The sequence below is a fragment of the Euleptes europaea genome, chromosome 1 (assembly GCF_029931775.1).
Source record: "Euleptes europaea isolate rEulEur1 chromosome 1, rEulEur1.hap1, whole genome shotgun sequence".
NCBI lineage: Eukaryota > Metazoa > Chordata > Lepidosauria > Squamata > Sphaerodactylidae > Euleptes > Euleptes europaea.
The window spans coordinates 18,470,869-18,491,767 of record NC_079312.1 but is presented as its reverse complement, the minus strand read 5'-3'; the positions used below and the strand labels follow the sequence as shown (position 1 = coordinate 18,491,767).

The 20,899-nt window shown below is 43.7% G+C and overlaps 1 protein-coding gene across 1 annotated transcript; it reads right to left on the bottom strand.

The window, feature by feature from the left end:
- Positions 1-1,752: 1,752 nt before the first annotated feature.
- On the bottom strand, positions 1,753-19,094 carry LOC130472857 (E3 ubiquitin-protein ligase TRIM39-like). The gene is made up of 7 exons (XM_056844330.1): positions 18,690-19,094; positions 16,731-16,826; positions 13,111-13,335; positions 11,114-11,136; positions 5,762-5,874; positions 3,470-3,544; positions 1,753-2,285 (listed from the first exon to the last, which is right to left on the bottom strand). The coding sequence occupies exons 1-7, from the start codon at positions 19,092-19,094 to the stop codon at positions 1,753-1,755; spliced, it is 1,470 nt and encodes a 489-aa protein (XP_056700308.1).
- Positions 19,095-20,899: the final 1,805 nt, after the last annotated feature.

Sequence of the window (20,899 nt, the reverse complement as noted above, 5' to 3'; positions counted from 1 at the left end):
GGAGAAGGTTATGGAACAGATGAGGGTCAAGCCCCTGTGTCAGTCATATAGACTAATGATGCTGCTTAGCCTATCATACAGGGCTGTTGTAGTCCCGTCTACTTTGATGCACAGGTGGTATTGTAAGCATGACTACTCCTTCAGACTTCAACCACAATTTTTTAAATGATTGCAGCGCCCCTCTAGTAACCCTACATAAACTGGCGCAACCTGCAAGGGCATAACAGCAGCTCTTCAACATCAATGCCAAGAAGCTGCTGGATTTCTTCCTCCTCGGCTGCCTTTTTTCTTACCCCAAAGCCATGCAAGTGTCAGCAGTAAACAGCTATTAAGCAGTGTTCAAAATCCCACTGCCAAGAAATCAAGACCACTGATGATGCATTTATTTCTTCTGGAATTATGGAATTCACATTACACGCACCAGAAACTTGCTGGGACACATGCACACACCATTACAAACCAGAGACCAAGGCAAAGACAACAGTTTTTTATTCATTTGGCAAAAAACCTGGACCTAGAAGAATAGTTCACAACATGGGGGAGGGGAAAGAGAAACACAAGATGTCAAAACATAAACGGCAATAAATGAATAACAGTAAATAGTAGCTTTAATATTAACTCTCCTTTGTGGAGGATTCCCAAAAGTGGCCCCTCGATTTTGATCTTCTCCACTGCAGGAAGAATTCTGGGGGAGGGAATCCACATGCCCCTTCCAAGCCTTCTTCCCCTTCTGCTCTCTGCCTATAGCATAAAGTTCATCTCCTACCCAACTGGGACAAGGAGGATGCTGTTACAAACATCTTTGTAAGATGTTTCATGGACCCAGAATTAAGCTGTGTTTTTACCCTTCGTGCCAGTGGCCCAGTTTGGGGAAAGTTCGAAGTAGGGCCTATTCCTTCCATTTCCAACATATCTCAAGCCTCTTTGGAATAAACAAAAAGCATCTTTAAACACCCAAAACACAGATAAACAGAACTGAAACAGGCAGAATCACTCAACTCTTTACTGCCTTCAAAAGCAAAATGCTGAACTTTTGGAGGCAGATCTTTAAATAGAGGAAATTGATCACCAGCAAATACTAGGGCAGCCCATCCCTCCAAAGGCACTGTTGACTTGTAGCATCCAGAAAGGAGATTCTTTCCCAAATTAAATGCTATTTAAGAAACATTTAGGATTTGAAAAGATTAGGGAAATCTCATCAAACCTGCGCCTGAAAAGAGATGTAGAAAAATGGCACCTGTACAAATGTTATTCCCCAAGTAGAAATCAGGAGAGAGCCTCCCATTCACACACGCTCTGCAGCATGAAGTGAAACACTAAAAGGAGAGGAAGGCCCAACATAAAATAGGGTCTCCTCAAGCCTTGGGGTTTAAGATCAAAATATTACCTCAAAGTTCAGCAAATAATTTGGTACCGAGAGAGAAGTTGTACCAGAAAACTGTGGGGAGAAAAACCCCATGGGAACAAGCTCTGAGGCAAAAGTCCTTCCACACCTAATTTATATGGAAAACCAAGAACTTTTCCACAGAAATTCCTCCCTAGGTCTTGATGAAGTTACGTCCCTTCCATGAGCCAGATCATTCTACCTCGTCCCCTTTTGCTAAGAGCCCCCCACCCTGGTACCTTTTCTGACATTTGATCTGCCATGGAGAGCACCTGTCCGAATCAGAGAGGCACCAAACACAGATCGCACAATGGATAGTCTTCCTCCAGGAGGGATGATCAAAGCAGTAGAGCGGTTGGGGTTTTTCTTCAACAGCTCATAGTGACTTTGCCAGCAAACAGCCAGAAAAGAGGACGAACCTTCTCGCCCAAGAAAGAACAGGACCGGAAAACAACGATTGACTCATCGGTCTCCGCATTGAAAAATGCCACTTGGCCCCCTGGGTAGTCCAGACACACCCGGATCTTCTCGGGCTTACGGGTCAAGATCAAAACGGTGGTTCTAGGATACGAATAAGCTAAGAGCCTTCGAGGAGACATAGGGTCAACCGATTGCTTCCCCACAACCCAAATTCCCGCTGCATCCCAGATGTTATGTGGGTAGTTCCCTTCCAGAGACCCTCTGGCAACCCCAATGGCCCAACAACGTCCATTTCCCTCCACCTTCACCTCCCACCAGTGTCTGCCTGAGGTGAATGCCTGACTACCCAGCACACAGGATGTAGTAAACATCCTCCTCGGCTTGTTCGGCCGGAAATCCATTACATAGCGCATCGTCCTCCGGTCTGCTGAAAGGATAAGCTGGTCGTTTGTTGCCGTTTTTTCATCCAGAATCACATTTACTGAAGGACAGAGGAAAAAGAAACAGGCTTTGTTGCGAGGATAAAAATAGAGAAGGGAAGAAGCAATGTTGGAAGCCGCTTTGGGACCTCCTTGGGGAGAAAAGCACGGTATAAATGAAATAAAATAAAAATAAATAAATAAATAATCCCTGCACCCCAGAAGTCGTTCCTGGTCTCAGCCAGACAACTGGATATGGGAAGGGGGTGGGTGGAAAGGCTTCCTCACCCATGTGAACCGACGCTGCTGGCACAACTATAAGGCTCTCCTGCCCCTGGCAGAAAAACGGAGGTGCCGGGGGGCAGATGCCAATCAAATCCCTCTCATCACACTTCTGGATGGTTTCACTTCAGTGGTTGTTGCCATTTAAGTTACTTTATTTATACCCCTGCCTTTCCCCCCCCCAATGAGGATCCAGAGCAGCTTACATTGTTCTAGTCTCCTTCATTTTGTCCTCGCAACAACCACTAGGTAGATTAGGTGGAAAGAGAATGGCCCAAGGTCACCAAGCAAACCACTCTGGCAGAGGGTAGATTTGAACCTGGGTCTCCCAGATCCTAGTCTGACACTCTAACCCCACCATTTCTGTCTTCTGAACTACCTATGTTCCCCGTCCCCAAATGCGAGATACGAGCACAAAGATCTTATGTTCTAATCTGCCTTATACCGAGTCTGCCCCTTGGCATGTCAAGATGAATATTGTCTACTCTAACTGGCAGCAGCTCTCCAAGGTGTCAGATCAAGGACTTCTATGTCACCTACTACCTGATCCTTTTAAAACCAGTGTGGTGTAGTGGTTAACAGCGGTGGACTCTAATCTGGAGAACGAGGTTTGACTCCCCACTCCTTCACATGAGCAGCGGACTCTAATCTTGTGAACTGGATTCGTTTCCCCACTCTTCCACATGAAGCCAGCTGGGTAACTTGGGCTAGCCACAGTTCCCTGAACTTTCTCAGCCCTTCCTACCTCCCAAGGTACCTGATTTGTGGGGGGAGGCAATTGTAAGCCGGTTTGATTCTCCTTAAAAGGTAGAGAAAATCAGCATATAAAAACCAACTCTTCTTCTTCTTAAACGGGAGATGTCAAAGTTTGATCTAGGGACCTTCTGCCTACAAAGCAGATGCTCTACCAATGAGCCACAGCCCCATCCCATTAGAAACAAGAGATTTTCTTTACAGCACATACCTCTGTTGCCTCTTTCTTCCACTACTTCCGTTCTTCTTCTCTTCCTCCTTCCTTTCAAAAGAGCAGCCATTTCATCTTGAAGGGTAAAGGGTAGACAGGATTAGTATCAGAGGGCAGAAATCGATCCAAAGCACTTTGAGAGCCTCATATCCATGCACAAATGCTCCCTGATAAGACTCGCTAACTTTGATACATTCATCCCAGCGGTTTCAGAGGGAAGAGAATACACTGGAAGTTTCTCATTTAAAATGTTTTCTTATCAATATACAGCTGTAAGGGAAAAGGCATTCCTACATGGCGACAAATCCACCACACCATATCAGACCCCCAGAGAAAAATATTCTAAATGCTTCAGTCAACTTTCAATAACGGTTCTCTGTCCAAAATCTTTACTTCCACAAAAACACTGCCCCAAAATAAGAGTCCAGCCTTTGAAGCTAGCTCCTCCTGTTCTTCCTCATAGAAGCTTATTAGCCAGGCACCAAACGGTTCTATGACACTAACTTTACTACTCTTCTAGGCACCACACAATGTTTTAAAAACTACTTCCCGGCTACCTCACATCAGCACGCAAACTGGCCTCTCAATTTTCTCACAGACTGAAGACCAGATAGAAAAAACCTGAGCTGCCCCTTGCCTACTTCAGAAGCAGTTTTAGCTAACCCTTTAGCACTCACAGAGTGCACATTATTTATTGTATTTCTCATCTGCCTTTATCAGAGACTCAAGGCGGATTACACAGTGTAGGACCATGACATCAGTAGGATGAGACTTAATAAGCAATGGATCAGAAGTAGATTACAGAAATCCAAACAAGCACAGAATATTATGCATGATACAGAGTGCAGATACAAAAGTGATATTAGAACAATAAAAAATAGTGCAGCAACATTAGTGTGCATTGAAGATCATATGAAGCTGCCTTATACTGAATCAGACCCTTGGTCCATCCAAGACAGTATTGTCTACTCAGACCGGCAGCAGCTCTCCAGGGGTCTCAGGCAGAGGTCTTTCACATCACCTACTTGCCTAATCCCTTAACTGGAGATGCCGGGGATTGAACCTGGGACCTTCTGCATGCCAAGCAGATGCTCTACTGCGGAGCCACGGCCCCTCCCCTAAAGACCCATTCACATTCCTTTTGCCATGAGCTCCAGTTCCTCCAAGCATGCCACTTTAGGCCAAACCAACAGAACAGAGCCCTTTGCAACCCCAAGCTCATTACAACATGAAAGAAGGCACACCATAAGATTGCATCCAGTTGTTGTTTAGCCCACCTTCCTCCTTCAAGAACAGAAGAGAATAGAATCACAGAGTTGGAAGGGCCCATGCAGCCCATCTAGTCCAACCCCCTGCTCAATGCAGGCTCATCCTAAAGCATCCCTGACATGTGTTTGTCCAGCCTCTGCTTGAAGACTGCCAGAGAGGAGGAACTCACCACCTCCCTAGGCAGCCAATTCCATTGCTGAACTATTATTACTGTAAAAAAAAATATTCCTAATATCCAGCCAGTACCTTTCTGCCCGTAATGTATACCCATTATTGCAAGTATCCTCTGCTGCCAACAGGAACTTCTCCCTAACCTCCTCTAAGTGAAAGCCCTTAAAATACTGAAAGAAATCCATCAGGTCCCCCCTCAACCACCTCTTTTCCAGACTAAACATTCCCAAGTCCCTCAAGCCTAGGGCTTGGCCTCCAGGCCACTGATCATTCTGGACCCTCTCCATTGTACCCCCTCCATTCTGTCCACATCGTGTTTGAAGTAAGGCCTCCAGAACTGCACACTGTACTCCAAGTGTGGCCCGACCAATGTGGTGTACAGTGGGACTGTGGTATCTTGTGATTTGGATGTTATGCCCCTGTTGATAAACCCGAAAACTGCATTGGCCTTTTTTGCTACTACATCACAGTGAGTGTTCATATTCAGCTTAAAGTCCACCCCGTACCCCAACAGCTTGTTCACACACACTGCTACCTACAAGTATATCCCCCATCCATTATGCTTCTCATTTTTGTTACCCAGATAAAGAAGAGAGAAGAGAAGAGAGAAAAGACCCAGTTGATGCAGCGTGACTAATGGATCCATCTGCAAGCCTGAGCTTTAGAGGGCAGATGCTAAATAGGTCAAGAGAGATCAATCCCACGTTTTCTGAGCATGGCCCTTCTTCCAGCAAGCAGGGCTGCTATCTTCACAAAGTCCCACTCAAGAGCTTGCCAAAACATCTTTCTCACTCCTGTTCAGGAACCAGAGTAATCCCCATTATAAAAACCTCTGCAGCAATGCCTCATTACCATTGAATTCCTTCTGAACTTCCTCCAGGAAAAGCTTTCGGTCACAAAATTTCTGCACTTTGTCTTTCACATCAATGGGGAGAGGCAGAGGATTTTCCAGCTGCTTCTCATAACTGATGTAGGGGGGGAAAACCAGCAGTTACTCAAGGTCTAGCTTTTATATGTCAATACATAAACACACAATACATAAAGAGCTCAGAGTCAACTGTGAAAATGCCCCTGCAACACATTTACAGTTTTCCGACAGGTCCCTGGAATATCATATTCTTCACCTAGTGGTCCAAGGTAGCTGTGCTGGTCCAAAGAAAAATGCAACATACAAAAGCCACACAATACCTTTTGTTAAGATCAACCAAATGGACACATAAAAGTATACAAGTTTCCAATTTCTACAGAAACCTTCATCAGAGGAAGACAGTGTGAGAAACATATTTCAGGTTACAATACAGGCTTTTTGACTACTGCTTATTAAGTCTGCAGGAAGCAAACAAAAAGCCACAAGATCATGCCCCCCTAACATGTTTTTTTTGCTTATCCACCAATCCCTTTTTGCTAACAACCAACATGGAGAAGAATTCTGGAGAACTCAAAAACTTGCACTTGCTGTCAGTCATTTTAGTAGTCTTTTTAAAATGGTATTACATGGTATTGTCGAAGGCTTTCACGGTCAGAGTTCATTGGTTCTTGTAGGTTATCCGGGCTGTGTAACCGTGGTCTTGGAATTTTCTTTCCTGACGTTTCGCCAGCAACTGTGGCAGGCATCTTCAGAGTAGTAACACTGAAGGACAGTGTCTCTCAGTGTCAAGGGTGTAGGAAGAGTAATATATAGTCAGAAAGAGGTTGGGTTTGAGCTGAGTATTGTCCTGCAAAAGTAATGTGCTAATCATTGTCCTGTAAGTATCAAGATAATGTGCTAATGAGGGTATGGTATGTTAATATGGAACCATTGTATCCTGAAGTGATCTGTTAATGTGTGTAATCCAAAGCTAATCTGCATGGCTATTGTTGAATGTTGTCTTTGTTAGTCTGGAGGTTTTTTAGAACAGGAAGCCAAGCCTTATTCATTCTTAAACTCTCCTCTTTTCTGTTAAAGTTGTGCTGATGTTTATGAATTTCAATGGCTTCTCTGTGCAATCTGACAAAATAGTTGGTAGAATTGTCCAGTCTTTCAGTGTCTTGGAATAAGACCCTGTGTCCTGCTTGTGTCAGTCCATGTTCAGCCACTGCTGATTTCTCAGGTTGGCCAAGTCTGCAGTATCTTTCATGTTCTTTTATCCTTGTTTGTATGCTGCGTTGTGTGGTCCCGATGTAAACTTCTCCACAGCTGCAAGGTATACGATATACTCCTGCAGAGGTGAGGGGGTCTCTTTTGTCTTTTGCTGATCGTAGCATTTGTTGTATTTTCTTGGTGGGTTTAAACACTGTTTGTAGGTTATGTTTTTTCAAAAGTTTCTCCATCCTATCAGTCACCCCTTTAATAAATGGCAAGAATACCTTTCCTATGGGAGACTGTTTTTCTTGAGTTTTCTGATTTTTGTTTGGTTTAATGGCCCTTCTGATTTCATTCTTGGAGTAGCCGTTTGCTAAATCAGAAAACTCAAGAAAAACAGTCTCCCATAGGAAAGGTATTCTTGCCATTTATTAAAGGAGTCACTGATAGGATGGAGAAACTTTTGAAAAAACATAACCTACAAACAGTGTTTAAACCCACCAAGAAAATACAACAAATGCTACGATCAGCAAAAGACAAAAGAGACCCCCTCACCTCTGCAGGAGTATATCGTATACCTTGCAGCTGTGGAGAAGTTTACATCGGGACCACAAAACGCAGCATACAAACAAGGATAAAAGAACATGAAAGATACTGCAGACTTGGCCAACCTGAGAAATCAGCAGTGGCTGAACATGGACTGACACAAACAGGACACAGGGTCTTATTCCAAGACACTGAAAGACTGGACAATTCTACCAACTATTTTGTCAGATTGCACAGAGAAGCCATTGAAATTCATAAACATCAGCACAACTTTAACAGAAAAGAGGAGAGTTTAAGAATGAATAAGGCTTGGCTTCCTGTTCTAAAAAACCTCCAGACTAACAAAGACAACATTCAACAATAGCCATGCAGATTAGCTTTGGATTACACACATTAACAGATCACTTCAGGATACAATGGTTCCATATTAACATACCATACCCTCATTAGCACATTATCTTGATACTTACAGGACAATGATTAGCACATTACTTTTGCAGGACAATACTCAGCTCAAACCCAACCTCTTTCTGACTATATATTACTCTTCCTACACCCTTGACACTGAGAGACACTGTCCTTCAGTGTTACTACTCTGAAGATGCCTGCCACAGTTGCTGGCGAAACGTCAGGTAAGAAAATTCCAAGACCACGGTTACACAGCCCGGTTATTACATGGCTTTCTCTGGAGGGGTATTTTCCCCCTAACATTTTAAAGGTTTTTTTTTGTAAAATTTATTTTAGTTAATTATAGTCTGTATTTCTCACCAGGACTCACTGCAAACCATGCAGTGTAAGTCAATACAATCAACAGGATGGGACATAGGATCTAACAATAGGCTCTAACTTGTAGAAATCTGGAACCAACCATAAAACTAAAACAGCTGAGAAGCAAAGCATAACTACTAACATGACACACTAAACAAAGATTACATAGTAGGAATCTACTTACAGCAACAGATAGCACAAATTATACACAGTGGTATAATCCGCAGTCCCTAATCCTCTACCCAGGCATCTTTCTGAACCATTTTGTCACAATACAACCCTATTCCCCGTGGTAAAATGCCCTCTTGAATAATTCAGTTTTGCATAGCTTGTGGAAAGCCAGGTGAGTGGGAGCCTTTTTGACCTCACCAGGCGGGCCATTCTGTAAGGTGGGGGGCCACAACAGAGAAGGCATGTGTACAGGCAGTTGTTGATGTCGCCCATTTGACAGGGTTGGCACCTGCAGAAGGCCCTGCTCAGATGTCATGGAGGAGCACAGGCAGATATATTCTCTGCCGACTATGTTAGGTGCTGTGAAACACAGGCAGGATGGAGCTGCTGAAGTCATCTTGTTTGTGGGCTTCCCAGAGGCACCTGGTTGGCTACTGTGTGAACAGACCGCTGGATTTGATGGGCCTTGATCTGATCCAACAGGGCTTTCCTTATGTCCTTATAAGGGGCCAAGGCCAGGAAAGGCTTTGTATGTGAAGCCAGGTAATTGAGCCTGGTAACTGATGGGCTGGTAACTGATTAATTCTTCTCCATGGTGGTTGTTACCAAACAGAGCTAGGTGGATAAGAGAAGAACCCAACAAGGGATGGGTTGACTCAGTAAAGGAAGCCACGGCCCTCAGTTTGCAAGATCTGAGCAAGGCTGTCAAAGATAGGATGTTTTGGAGGACTTTGATTCATAGGGTCGCCTATGACTTGACAGCTTCTCCAGCAATAACGTTGGTTCCAATATAACCCCAAGGCTCTTAACAGCGTGATATAAAATATCAGCACATAAGAACACAAGAAAGGACCTGCTGGATCAGACCAGCGCCCATCAAGTCCAGCAGTCTGTTCACACAGTGGCTAACCAGGTGCCTCTGGGAAGCCACAAACGAGACGACTGCAGCAGCACCATCCTGCCTGTGTTCCACCACACCCAAAATAATAGGCATGCTCCTCTGATACTAGAGAGAATAGGTATGCAGCATGACTAGTATCCATTCTAACTAATAGCCATGAATACCCCTCTCCTCCATTAATATGTCCACTCCCCTCTTAAAGCCCTCCAAGCTGGCAGCCATCACCACATCCTGGGGCAGGGAGTTCCACAATTTAACTATGCGTTGTGTGAAAAAATACTTCCTTTTATCTGTTTTGAATCTCTTGCCCTCCAGCTTTAGCAGATGACCCCATGTTCTAGTATTATGGGAGAGGGAGAAAAACTTCTCCCTGTCCACTCTCTCCAAACCATGCATAGTTTTATAGACCTCTATCATGTCTCCCCTCAGCCGCCTTCTTTCCAAGCTAAACAGCCCTAAGCGTCTTAACTGCTCCCCATAGGACAGTTGCTCTAGTCCCTTAATCTTTTTGGTTGCTCTTTTCTGCACCTTCTCAAGCTCTGTAATATCCTTTTTTAGGTGTGGTGACCAGAACCGTACACAGTATTCCAAGTGTGGTCTCACCATAGATTTGTACAAGGGCAGTATAATATCAGCAGTTTTATTCTCTATTCCTCGTCTAATTATGGCCAGCATGGAATTTGCCTTTTTCACAGATGCACGCTGCGTTGACATCTTCATGAAACTATCCACTACCACCCCAAGATCCCTTTCTTGGTCTGTCGCTGCCAGCACAGATCCCATCAGTGTATATGTGAAGTAGGGATTTTTTGCCCCAATATGCATCACTTTACACTTACTCACATTGAATCTCATTTGCCATATTAATGCCCATTCTTCCAGTATGCAGAGATCGTTCTGGAGTTCTTCAGTCCGATTTTGTTTTAACCACCCTAAATAATTTGGCCTCATCTGCAAACTTGGCTACTTCACTGTTTAACCCCAACTCCAGGTCACTGATGAACAGGTTGAAAAGCACAGATCCCAACACAGATCCCTGAGGCACCCCACTGCTCACATCCCGCCATTGGGAGAACTGACCATTGATTCCTACTCTCTGCTTCCTATTTTTCAGCCAGCTCTCAATCCATAAGAGGATTTGTCCTCTTATCCCGTGACTATGAAGTTTGCTTAGCAGTCTTTGGTGGGGGACTTTGTCAAAAGCTTTTTGGAAATCCAAATACACAATACCCACAGGCTCATTCCTGCCCACATGCTTATTGATGCTTTCAAAAAACTCCAGTAGGTTAGTGAGACAGGACCTACCCTTTCAGAAGCCATGTTGGGTTTTGCCCAGCAGACCTTGCCCTTCTATATGCTTAACAATTCTATCTTTAATAATGCTTTCCACCAATTTACCCGGAACAGACGTTAAGCTAACTAGCCTGTAATTTCCTGGGTCCCCCCTGGAACCTTTTTTATAAATGGGTGTTACATTGGCCATTCTCCAGTCCTCTGGTTCAGAGGCTGATCGAAGGGACATATTACATATCTTTGTTAGAAGTTCAGCAATTTCCCATTTGAGTTCTTGAAGAACTCTAGGATGAATACCGTCTGGTCCCTGTGACTTGTTAGTTTGCAGTTTGTCTAGATGTTCTAGGACTTCCTGCCTCATTACCACTGTTTGCCTCAGTTCCTCATTTTCCCCTCTCCAAAATCTCTGTTCAGGACAAGGAATCTGCCCTGTAACATAAAAGGATAAAAGGAAGCCACATACCTGCACAAGCCACCTCCAAAGTCCTGGATGGGGGAGGGGGGAGAGAGTGAGAGATGACATTAAAAGGAGGCTGAGACAATGTGTGTGAGTGCTGAATTAATTGATTTAGAAGTACTCAGCCTTGGGAGCCAGCATGGTGTAGAGGTTAAGAGCGGTGGACTGTGATCTGGAGAACAGGGTTGATTCCCCACTCCTCCACATGAGCGGCGGAGGCTAATCTGGTGAAGTGGATTTGTTTCCCCACTCCTGCAAACGAAGCCAGCTGGATGACCTTGGGCTAGTCACAGCTCTGATAGAGCTCTCTCAGCCCCACCTACCTCACAGGGTTTCTGTTGAGGGGGGGAGGGAAGGTAATTTTAAGCTAGTTTGATTTTGCCTTAAGAAGAGTTGGTTTTTATATGCCGACTTTCTCTACCACTTAAGGGAGACTCAAACTGGCTTACAATCACCTTCCCTTCCTCTTCCCTCAACAGACACCCTGAGAGGTAGGTGGGGCTGGGAGAGTGTGACTAGCCCAAGGTCACCCAGCTGGCTTCGTGTGTAGGAAAGAAATCCAGTTCACCAGATTAGCCTCCGCCACTCATGTGGAGGAGTGGGGAATCAAACCCAGTTCTCCAGAACATAGTCCACCACACCAAACCACTGCTCTTAACCACTACACCACACTGGCTCTCAGTGGCGGACCTACATTTTTGGGACTCTGAAGCTTGAACTGTTATAGGGGCCTCTCCACAACCATCAACAATAGGGCAACATCCAACAAGGTCCAAAGGGCCTTGCTGCCCGTGCAAGGACCTCGAGGGCCAAATGGCGGGCACAGGGTGGTGGGGTGGAGCCCTTGAAAATGAAAGTGAGCCCCTTCCCACCAGCAATGTTTGGGTAGCTGCTGTTATCTTCTTCAATGGGGTTGTTCTATGGCAGATGTATTGGTTCATTCTCTAATAGAGAAGTAGAAGGTGGCTTGTTAGGATAGAGGCGAAAATCTGTTTTTTGGTGTTAAAATGCACAAGTGAGACGAGTGCAGCCTAAATTGAAAATACAGATGTCTTTTTATAGTTCCAATTGGCTCTAGCCTAAGGGCTGAGCTACAGAACTATTAAGCCATGCACCAATGAAGGATTTGACAATCCAGCTGCCAAAATGTAAGCTATGATTGGATTCTGGTGAGCTCAGCAAACGCATAGAGCTGGGGGTTTAGGCGCTGCAAGCCCCCGAGAAAATTTTGAAATTTGACCAATTACAGGGACATTTTGAGGCCATATGAAATGGGTTTTAGAGCATATTCTAAGGTCAGTATTAAGTATTTCAACACATTGGCTTATGATTCTATCACCACAATAGTTTTGTTTTAATAACACTTTAAAAAAACTCCATTGATTTTGTTGAAAAATTCACTCATTTAAAAAAAATGTTACTTCAGGTCCCCTCCAGGATTAGGGGCCCTGAAGCTTAAGCTTCATTAGTTTCATAGTAGATGCTGGCTCTCTAAAGTCAGGATATAAAAACCAACTCTTCTTCTTCTTACTTTTATTCATATAACCTCAAAAGCTCGTTGCTTTCATGTTCACATACTGCATCTTCCAGCCAAGAGATTAAAACCATTGCTGTTCTCACCTCAGAGAAATCTTGTTAGCTAATCTGTTTGGTCAAAGTAGAGCTCTATCCTCACACACCAGCCTCCACATATCGAGGAGCCTCACAGCTAGCTGGCCCTCTCCTCCAAGCTGGTAGCCACACTTGAGTGCCAGACAGAGGTTCTTCCCAGCTCTGCCTGAAGGGATCTTTCCCACTGGTGTCAGAATACTGAATCAGCATGCAAACCCCAGGCTCCACCACACCCACCAAAGATGCATGCCCTCCTAGAATCCTCCCTTAAATTCAGGTGCCTTCAGATGAGTCCCTCATTTGTACTTTCAAAGGGCTCTGCAGCCAATTTCCTAGAAGAGCCTAATGAGGGAATCTCCCCTGGCTCTGAGTTCAACCTTTCTTGGGCTCACCTGCAGGAATTCCCTATCGGTGTTTAAGTCCCACATCCGTTCGTAGACGTCAAGCAGGAAATTCTTCTGATCAGAAACTTTCCCGTCATACTCTTCCATCTTTCTCATGATCTCTTTCTCCAACTCTACCAGTTTGGCCAGGCGAAGATTCTCTTGTTCATTCAGAAACTGACGCAGGTGCTTGAACTTGGCCATTGTCTTCTTTCTCTCTGCTTCCATCCGTTTCTACAGAGGGCAAATGGGAGGAAAGCATAAATTGGAAGCATAATTCTGCAACACACCTCCCTCAAGAGCTAAGCTACTTCTCCCTCCATGGCCTCAGGTCTCTTGATAAGTGTTGACAGTGCCTTGCCTTCAAGAGTCCCCAAAAAACCCCGCACTAAAATTCTGACAAGAAGAGCTGTATCTCTCAGGACAACAACATGGACAGCAGAAGCAATGGCCATCTGAAGACTTTGTCAAGGTGCAGAAGCTCTGCTGATACTCTCCATGGAGCAGCGCAACCTTCCCAACAGGCAGTGGGAGTGAGAGGACTGTATTACTGGGTGCACAGTGCTGCTTGTGAGGGCTTCCTTCCCTCACTATAAATTCTACCACAGCAGCCAAAGGCCATGCCTCTGGCATGTCCCACAGGCAGATACAAAGGACAGCACTAAGGACATCTTTAGAGTTGGTCCTTGAAGCAAAGCACATTTTCTTCTTGGTTCTCTGCACCCCTGCTAATATTTTGGAAGATTTCCAGTTTAGGAACCGAAGAGTATTATTACGCAACGGATGTCTGAAATAATCTGAGCTAATTCAAATCACTTTGAAATCCCTTTTGCTTAAATGTCTGCATGAAGACAGTCATTGAAATTTCCTGCTATTTGGAATTCCCAAATTTAACTGGAAGTAAAATATTACAACTCAAAAGACAATTACGGTAAGTCTGTGTCTTCAGTAATGTTGGACTGGTTCAAGAAATAAAGACTGAAACCTCCAATATTGAAGAGCAAAGATTGGCATCTCATCTTTTAGGGACTTTATGAATTGAAATTTGGAATGGGAGTTTTGAGTTAATGAACTTTTCTTGATCTGTTAGCACATTAATTATAAGACATCATCTAATCTCTTAATAATCAATGTCTGTCTTGTTTTATGTTAATTCGTTGCTTCACTTTGAATTAAGTTTCGAAGGGTAGGTATTATTTTATAAAGGGATATATGAAAATGAATGCATAAGTTAAATAATATTTAAGGTTTTGAATTTTAATTAATAAGAATAAATAAGCATACATTAAGGATTGGTAAGAGCTTATGAACTAGTTGATAGAAGATCAACAATTTAAGGTTTACAGGTCATTTTCAAAGCATGGCAAAGAAAAAAAGTGAGTAAAATGTAGACCCTCAGTTTACAAGATCTGAGCAGGGCTGTTAAGCATAGAACATTTTGAAGGACATTGACTTGAAGGAACTTAACACACACAGAGAAAATATAGGCACTGGAGAAGTAAAACTGATTGATAATAGAATACAGTTGACTCATTAAGGAACCTTTCTCAAAGGAATTAAAAAACTTAAAAGAAGAAGGTTGTGTCAAAAGCGGAAGAAAGATTGTAAATGGAGAGGTGAACAAGAAAAAAGGGACAATGAGTAACTATTCTTGAAACACCAGGGGGAGAAAGCTGTAAGGTAAATTGTAGAGGAGACCCAGTCTGACCTCCGCCAGGCCGGTTCCTCTTTAGTTCAAAAGTCACCAAATGTTTTCCTAAGAAAACCCAAATCTCCCACTGAGTTTCAGGATTCCCCCTAAAGCACAGTGTAGGTAGATTCTGCCACGAGCTCTCAATTCCAAAAGGCTGGGTTTCCAGGGATGAGCTGAGAGCTACTCTTCCCCAGCCAGTCTCCAAAAGTCAAAACAGGCAAAAACCGTCCCTGCAGAGTAGAGCTTCTGTCAGGGGAGGCTTGTTGCCACAAAACACTAGGTAGGTAGTCACTAAGGATTTGGGGGCCCCCCACCGAAGTTACACAACACTTCAATATAAAGTTTAAGAAATTTATTTAAAGGATTGTGCTCATTACAGAAAGAAAAGTATTTGTGAGGCAAAATAGCATAAAACAAGAAATCTTAGCAATCTCTAACTACACAGTAAATTCTTAAGTTCAGGCAAAATAGGCAGAGTTTTAAAGCAAGTTTCAAAGACAAGGCTTTAGTTGATTTAGAGTTACCAGAGTCCAAAAGCAAGGTTTGTTCCTGACACGCAGAGTGTCAGTCCTGCATGGTTTTCCTGAAAGGGATCAAAGAGGTGATGAACGCCTCGGGACATGGCCGGCATGTCCCCCAAAGGCTCCATAATTTTTGATTAGAACAGAGTTCATATTTATCTCCTCCATTGCATCAGGTGATGGCTGAGCACCCAATGGAATTGTTGAGAACGCAGTAAGCTTGTAAAATATTTGGCATGTCATCTCCATGCCCTTTGAAGCTAAGGATGTATTTGCATTTCTGCAGTAATGCAAAACATCCAGGCTTTTCCAGGCTTCTAGAGATGCCGGGCTTCTGACAGAAATTGTCACCTTGAGAACAGATATCTGATTTACAACAGGAAGGCTTGTTTTGAACAGATATCTGAGTTACAATAGGAAGGTTTGCTTTGAAATGGGGATTGCAGGCCTTCCCATGGGAAATGCAAGTGGTTTCCCACGGGAATGGGTTTTCGAGAGAGTTGGTCATCAGCTCCCAGAGTCTAATATCAAGACATTGAAGACATAGAAGGCCGCAGCCTGAACCAATCTTTGGTAACTAAAAGAAAAGCAAGGCTGCTTTTCTTTACATAAATTTAGTGAACTAGTCCAAAAACTAAATACATTAGAGATTAAGGTAGTGGAAAAACAGAAAAGTATTGAGCTACTAGATGAACAAAACCCAAAACCAAGTTTTGAAGGAAAGTTGAACCAGAAAGATCTTGAGATCAAATTAGATAGATTATCAGCAAGGTTGGAAGGGATATATAATGAAGAACGAGGGCTTCCTGAAAGAATTTGTAATAATAACTTAATTTGATCGTTCTTCCTGCAAAAATCCTACTTTCTTAATTTAGAGGAAGGAAGCAGGCATAATTCTGTGATTGGTACAGAGTAAGATGCTAGCACAGGCTCTAAAAAAGCTAAAAAGCCCTAGGGATGAGTTAGTTATATTTTCATTCCTAAGGGGAAAAGAACTGCAAAATAAGATTTGGAAAGATTAAAACTTGGAAATAAAAGGAAGTGCTATTATGGTATTAAACTATCCCTGCATCCAGGGATTTCAGCCAGGAGGCACGAATTAAGTTTTTAACTGAGAGCTGTATTGTTTCCAACCATTCTGGAGACAGTTATATTTTATAAATTTCTGTATTTTTTATATGTATTTATTGTATCAGTTGTATTTATTGTATAAGTTGATGTAAGCTGCTCTGAGCCCGGCCTTGGCTGGGGATGGAGGGCGGGCTACAAATCCAAATATAAATAAATAAATAAAATTGGTGTTATCCTGGGTCTCCCCCCCCCCACAGACAGACATGACAGACAGACAGACACACACACACACACACACACACACAGAGAGAGAGAGAGTTTCTTCTTGTGTATGTGGTTCCTACCAGCCACTCTTCGGTTATTTTCTCAGAGTTGATCAAATAGATTGTAAAGTTGTTTCGCATTTCGTTTGGAACTTTCATGTAAGCGGAAATTTGTTGCTGTAGAAAGAAAAAATATTAGTATGTAATCATGGCCAAAATGACCCATATGATTAACAAAACTGACGATGTGACGTATTATCAATACACTGATAAATGGGAACTGTTTTACAGATATGTTGAGGCTGAAGGTTAATCGAAATAACATTAAAATTAAAAGCTATAAAATTACAAGGCAGGATAGAAAATTGTGCAGGGTAGAAAATTGTTTGGACTGTTACAAAATATGTCGGATGTTTACTCTTTGAATGCATTTATAATAGCTAATACAAAAGTTGCAGATGTTAAAATGTAGTCTGCTCGATTAATCTTTTAAGACAAAGTGTTTATGCTGCTTTTTTTAATCTTCAGACGGATATCCCCTTATGTTTTCTCATCCCCTTTTTTCCTTCTGTACCTCTAACATGAAATAAAATATCATTTAAAAAAAGAAAAAAAATACAGGTTAAACAGGAGTGAAATGTGTTCCATAAACCAAGGTTGGTTTAACTCAACAGTTTGCCTCAAGACCCTAAGCAGGATAATCCCCTATTGAGTAAGGTGCAAACAAAGGGCTATGTTCTTCTCAGTTTAAACAATGTGAACCAATCTAGACCCCACTCATGTCTGCGTAAAGGAAATGCCACTAAAAAATTTTCATTATTATGCCTGCAAAGATTTTGAGGTAATGCCTAGGAACATGCCTCAACCCTCTCCTTGTTGCTGGATTGTGCTCCTTTCTTTTAAGATTGTTTGAGTTTTCCTATATGTTTAAGTTAGAAATATTTTGATAGTCAGTTGAGAATTGCAGATCTGCTCCCAACAAAGTTCTGAGCTCAGCCCAAAGAGGCACATCACAGCCCTGTACCCTCCACCTGTCCAGAGATGCAGCCTTTTGGTCATGGAAATGTCTCCCTGAGCCCTCACTGCAGACTAAAAAACCACTGTCTCTTCCTTAAAGCTAAGAAGTGATTCCAGTTTGTCTCTGCCTCTGAGGTGTCAGAAGTACTTCAGAAAAGTCTGAGGCATCACCTTTGTCTATTTACTTCATTATGCCCCTGCCTTTCCTCCCAAACAGAATCAAAGTAACTTACACCATTCTCCTCTCTTCCACTTTACCCTTTGCATGTGCTGCGAGTGCCCACTGGGAAATGAGATGCCCCACCCGCAAGCACCTGCAGGTTCCCACTTGTATATTCTAATAGCCCAGCCAAATTTGAGGATACTTATATCCAGTGACTGGAGCAGTAAATAGACAAGATAGATTTTAAAACAAACTTCAAAAACATCTCAGGTTTGCAGAAAATCTGATATCAACCACGCACACAGAGGGGAGTGTTAAAAAACAATGATAAAAGGAGCACCTGCAGCTTTAATAAACAGAAACCCTCAGTGCCTGTTACTGGGCGACCACAAGTTTTGCTAGCATTCCATTCTGTCAGTAAAAGCTGGGGGTGGGGGGCTTTCCAGGGCTGTTTTGGCCTTTGATGGAGAACTCACTGGGGCCAGGCTCGACAGCAACCACTGGACAACTGTTTACCACTCAACTTGCATGCCTCACCCAGGCCCAGCTGCTTGCTCCTGTTCAACAATAGCCACCCCAGAAAAGCCAGTGTGGCATAGTGGGAGAGGTGGAAAAGTTCTCTTTGTCAACTCTGTCCAGCCCACTCAGCCAAGAAGTTCACTAGACGACCTTTGACCTGTCAGTTCAACCTACCTCACAAGGTTGTTGTGAGGCAAAATAAAGGAGGGGATAACTAAGTACTCTTCCCTGAGCTCCTTGGAAGAAGAGCAGGATAAAAATATGGGAGAGCCTTGAGCACCAGCACCTGTGATTTCCCAGTTCTGTGATTTCCCCCAACCCCATGACCAGCATGTTCTTACCGGAAAATCCACACCAACCACACAGTGATTTCTGTGTGCCTCCGATTTCTTACAAAGCGCACAGATAGCAGTTTGGTTGTCCTCACAGAAGAGATTTAGGGGCTTCCGGTGTTCTGCACAATTTGCCCATCCTTTTGCCTCTTCTCTCACTCGCTCGACTAGCTGCTTTGTGGCTTCCACAAAGTCAGCCAACTCCCTATTTGGCTCAAAATTTCTCCCTTCGATGAAATACAAACACATTCTGGGGCAGACGATGTCCGCATGCAATTCTTCCCAGCACCGGGTAATGCAGCTTCGGCAGAAGTCGTGCCCACACTCCAGAGACACGGGATCCGTGAAATACTTTCCGCAGATGGTGCAAATAGCCTCGGCCCAAGGCCTGCCCCTGGAGCGCTCCACAGCCATAATTTAAGGCCCACAAGGCAGGAGATTGTGCTTCCTAGGAAAGGTCTTCCAGTGCTGGCCTTTTCTTGCTTTTTGAGAAACAGGGTTGAAGAGAAGAGTTTAAAGGCCTGAAAGAAAATTAAACAGGTGAAGAAGATGAAACGCCTCATTAAACATGGCCCTCCACCCCACTCAAAGGGGACCGACATATCCCCCCCAGAGCTGTCTTAGAGGGAAACTGCCATTGCCTCAGGGGCTGTTCAGACCTGGCCGATCATATTGTGGGGAAGATAACATGTGAGCTGCAGTATGTTGTTGGTCTCCGTGGCCCCTCCAGCGGTGTGTTACCAAAATTGCTCTTTGGATGGGGAATTAGCTTGAGCAATCGGTAACTATGTATTTATTAAGCAGGGATCGCCCAATGTTTACGAGGGTTGTTTTCAGTGACTCCCAAATAAAGATAGACCAAGGAATTCCAAATTAAAAAGGTGTTTATATATATTCATTCATTCAATGTTACAAATAACACACATGCAAGAAACTAGGAATAAAAATAAAGGAGGTAAACTAGAGACATTGAGGGAGTTATTAATTAGGATACTTTACCAATCTCTAGAAGTGGAGATGTTCCAAAATCCGTGGCATAGACGTAGACAGAATACAGTGGGGGGGGGAGGGAGTGTGGAACTTATCACACGAGGGAGACAGGGCAGAGTGAAGGGGAAGATCTGCACTGAGCCTTGTTGGGTAGGGCAAAATATACCCTTCTCTGGGGGGGGGGGGAGTGAGATTCTCCAGATGGCTCCTACCAGCAACAAAAGAGATCAAAAGACTTTTTCTATGGCTGTGACTATCGGGCCAAGTGATAATTTGCAATCTAAGCTAGCACCAATGATTTACACACATCCTGGGGATGGTCTGATTCGGATCTTCTCACGTTCGACAGAACCTCCGACAGAACCTCCGGAGGTTGTAAATCTTCACATTCCAGGGAGGCGGCAGGGGGAATCCTTTAATGTAGATAGCTGAGGATGTTTTTCCCACAGGATACGGAGAGGGGGGGGGAATGAGCATCAGGAGGAGGCGACGTGATGCTTTCGCCTTGCAATAATGGCTTCTTTTTGGCTCAGGAGACAATTAGGAATCATGGCTTCTCTTTTGGATCAAGAGGCAGTCAGGACCATGGCAACTCTTCTGCTGGTTCTGCAGAGGTGATCCGGCCTCTCGTCCTGGAACAGCCTGTTGTTGCAATGGAGCACTAGCCCAGGGCAATCGGGCTAATGGTGCTTTAGAAAGTACATCAAAACAGCTCAAGGAGTCTCTGGTGTGGGTGCCATGTCCAGAGCTGGAGCTTTAGCTAACGCATATCGTATCAGGTGGCATGTAATGCCATGTGGGACACTTGCTCCTGAGCCTTTTTAATTTCCCAGGCTACTCCTGCCTTTAAATATGTGGCGCTATATATATGAATAGGGAAAGGGTGAGCAGTGGCAAGGGGTTGCTTCTGGTTAGACTGAGTTGGGTGCCTCGGTTGAACTTTCGCCCTTTCTATAAGTCTGCATAGTGGCTGTTTGCAAGCCAGAAATCTGTGATAGACAGCCTCTTGTCCACAACAGGTGCCCCACATTTACAGCATTGTCGTAAGGATAATATCAGTCTATAAATAATGCTAAGCATTGTCGGGGCCAGTTGCACATGTTTTAGCCCAAGTGCAGCCTGTTACTTGTGGCCACCATGTGTGTGTTCCATTCCTCCCAAATAAGGCCTTTTTTCCCCCCACTGGAAAAACTGACCATTTTAGACCAGTGGGGGAAATTTTGACTAAA